This window comes from Dermacentor andersoni, chromosome 10 (genome assembly GCF_023375885.2).
Source record: "Dermacentor andersoni chromosome 10, qqDerAnde1_hic_scaffold, whole genome shotgun sequence".
Lineage (NCBI taxonomy): Eukaryota > Metazoa > Arthropoda > Arachnida > Ixodida > Ixodidae > Dermacentor > Dermacentor andersoni.
This window is the reverse complement of record NC_092823.1, coordinates 109,681,414-109,683,759: the sequence shown is the minus strand read 5'-3', so window position 1 is coordinate 109,683,759 and position 2,346 is coordinate 109,681,414. Positions and strand designations below refer to the sequence as shown.

The following is a 2,346-nucleotide window of genomic DNA, read 5'->3' as shown; positions in this document are numbered from 1 at the left end:
GCCAGGTAAAAAAAAAAAAAAAAACTCACGAAACACACAAATATACTCTGTGCCGTCGAAACAGAAAGGAATTAAGCTATAACATAAGTTCGTGATTTTCTTTGTTAGGAGTGCAAAAGAACATTTAAAATCATAATTATAGCAGACCAAAACACAAGAAGCGACATTTGATGTCGCGAAATGGACATCGCGCTCAGTAATTTCATACAAATTTTCCGGTGGCTTCACTCCAGCATTGGCTTGGTTTGAAATCGACGAGACACATTAAAAATGCCAGGACTTTTGCTACCAGCAGTCCTCCCACTCTTCCTGCTGGATGACTTGGAGCTCTCCAGGCTTCCGGTCTTGCACTTCTTGGGTAATATCCCCTGTACGAGGGTTCGTTTCATGTGATCCATGGACATCCTGGAGTAGTCTGAAGTGCTCCTTGCCACGATTCGTGCTTCTTCCACCACTGTCGTGCGTGGCAGGACGCGGATGACGAGAAGGGAGACGAAGAGGAAAAGTCCCGCAATGGCGAACATCAGGTCTTCGTGTCCGGCTGGCTTCAGGACGAGGGTCATTGCCGCGCACACGGTCGCGACACGCCCGAAGGCAAACGCCCAGCAGAAGACACCGGCTCGCACTGCCGATGGAAAGAGTTCCAGGACGTAGGTGAAACAGTGCACAAGGATTACGGTAGAGACGCCCTTGGACAGCACGAGTAATGTCTTGCTGATCATGACGTATCCACCGCCCACCGCCACACTCAGCGAGCATTGAATGGTACCCGTCAACAGGAAGCACACGCTGAGCACTCTGACGAGTGCGACGCCGGTGATCAGGAAGTGCATCCCCGCGTACGCCGCCAGTGTGATGACAACTGTGAGGCACGGGATCCAAAATTCGTTATACTGCGCCGTTGAGAAGGCGTTGAGGTAAAAAACAAAAGATATGGAGAAGCAAACGGCAAACATGGCCAACGCTCGACGCCGGAGGGAGCGATAGTCGACCAAGTATTCCGTGTGCGCACCTTCGCGACTTGCGTGGTTCTTGATCTGTTCTCTCAGCTTGTCCACGAGACAGGCCGTGAAAGGAAGTGGGACATTGTTGGTTTTGGCCGCCTGCATCATGACTGCTTCGGCCGCGTCTATTCTTCCTTTCGCGACGAGCCATCGGGGCGACTCTCGGGCGGTAGTCAAAGCTGGGAGCAGGAGAGCCGTCGGGGCCAGGAACACAACCTGCTTGAGACGCCAGTCGATGACCACCGGTTTGATGATGACACTCCAAACCTCACATAACGTGATGCCAAGAACCGACAGGAGGAGCATTTGCTGCGGCCTGTGCCCGTGCGTCATCACCTCGAACGGTATGATGGAGGCAAACATGGTGTTTATCGCGACACTGGCCCCAGTAAGGAAGCGCACTACAGCGTAGCCTACGTAATTTGTGGCCGCGATGGTGCACACCGTGCAGGTCGCTGCCGCTGCGGCGGAGGACAGCAGCATGGCTCTCCTTCCGACGTAGTCAACGAAGGCTCCGGCTAGGACGAGGGAAACAACGGCGCCAGCGTTCTGCAGGGCGACAAGTGTGGCCGGAAGCAAGCGTTGGTCGCACACCATGTTCCAAGAGCTCACCGCACTGGCCACGGCCGTCCGAACGTCGTAGTCCCACTCTTCACAGGGCGCGTCGCGTTGGTCGCTGGTGTTTTGGAAGCAGCGTTTGTACCACTCGTCAGCCCCGGTTAGTACAGCGGCGCTCATGCGATGCTCAGCGGAATCGCCGTGGTCAGCAGGTGGCTTGCAGCGTTCGTAAATACGGCAGCGGCTGAAGCGTCCATCGGCCTCGATCGGTATGGCAATATTCTTCCAATCGGCTGCAGAGATGTTTAAACCGGCGAGCGGCTTGCACCAATGGTCGATGTCACCGGTGACAAGGGTGATCACCACGGTTTGGCAATTAGCCGAGAAGAGTCCTAGAAGAACGAGAACGAGCATCCTTGTCTGAAAAGGGCCGTGACCAAAGGCTTCCTCGCAGTCAAAAGACTCGCTTGTTCGGAGATCGGCGCCGGCCAGTCGCTGGGGGAGGACGACGTCCATCGCCTGGTTCTCAGATGTCGCTCTTCGGGTTTAGTAGTGTTGTGCGGTATCAAAAAGACGATTCCAGACGAGAGCTAGTGGTGCGAAGGGGCCGGAACGAAAACTTCTTCTTCTTCATCAGCTCGCGCACTTTACACTCTATCACAGTGTCGCGCGCCTTTGTACGGCGTTGGCATCTCCGCTTTATACTTGGCGAACAAAAAATAGTTCATTTCCCTTCATCCTTCAATAAGGCGATTACCATAATTATCCTAGGAACCTGTCCTGC

The 2,346-nt window shown here is 54.1% G+C and overlaps 1 protein-coding gene across 1 annotated transcript; it reads right to left on the bottom strand.

The window, feature by feature from the left end:
- Positions 1-224: 224 nt before the first annotated feature.
- Positions 225-2,078, bottom strand: LOC129388069 (solute carrier family 22 member 7-like). Its single transcript, XM_055078094.1, has one exon. It carries the CDS (start codon positions 2,076-2,078, stop codon positions 225-227), a length of 1,854 nt encoding a protein of 617 aa, XP_054934069.1.
- Between the last annotated feature and the right edge of the window lie 268 nt (positions 2,079-2,346).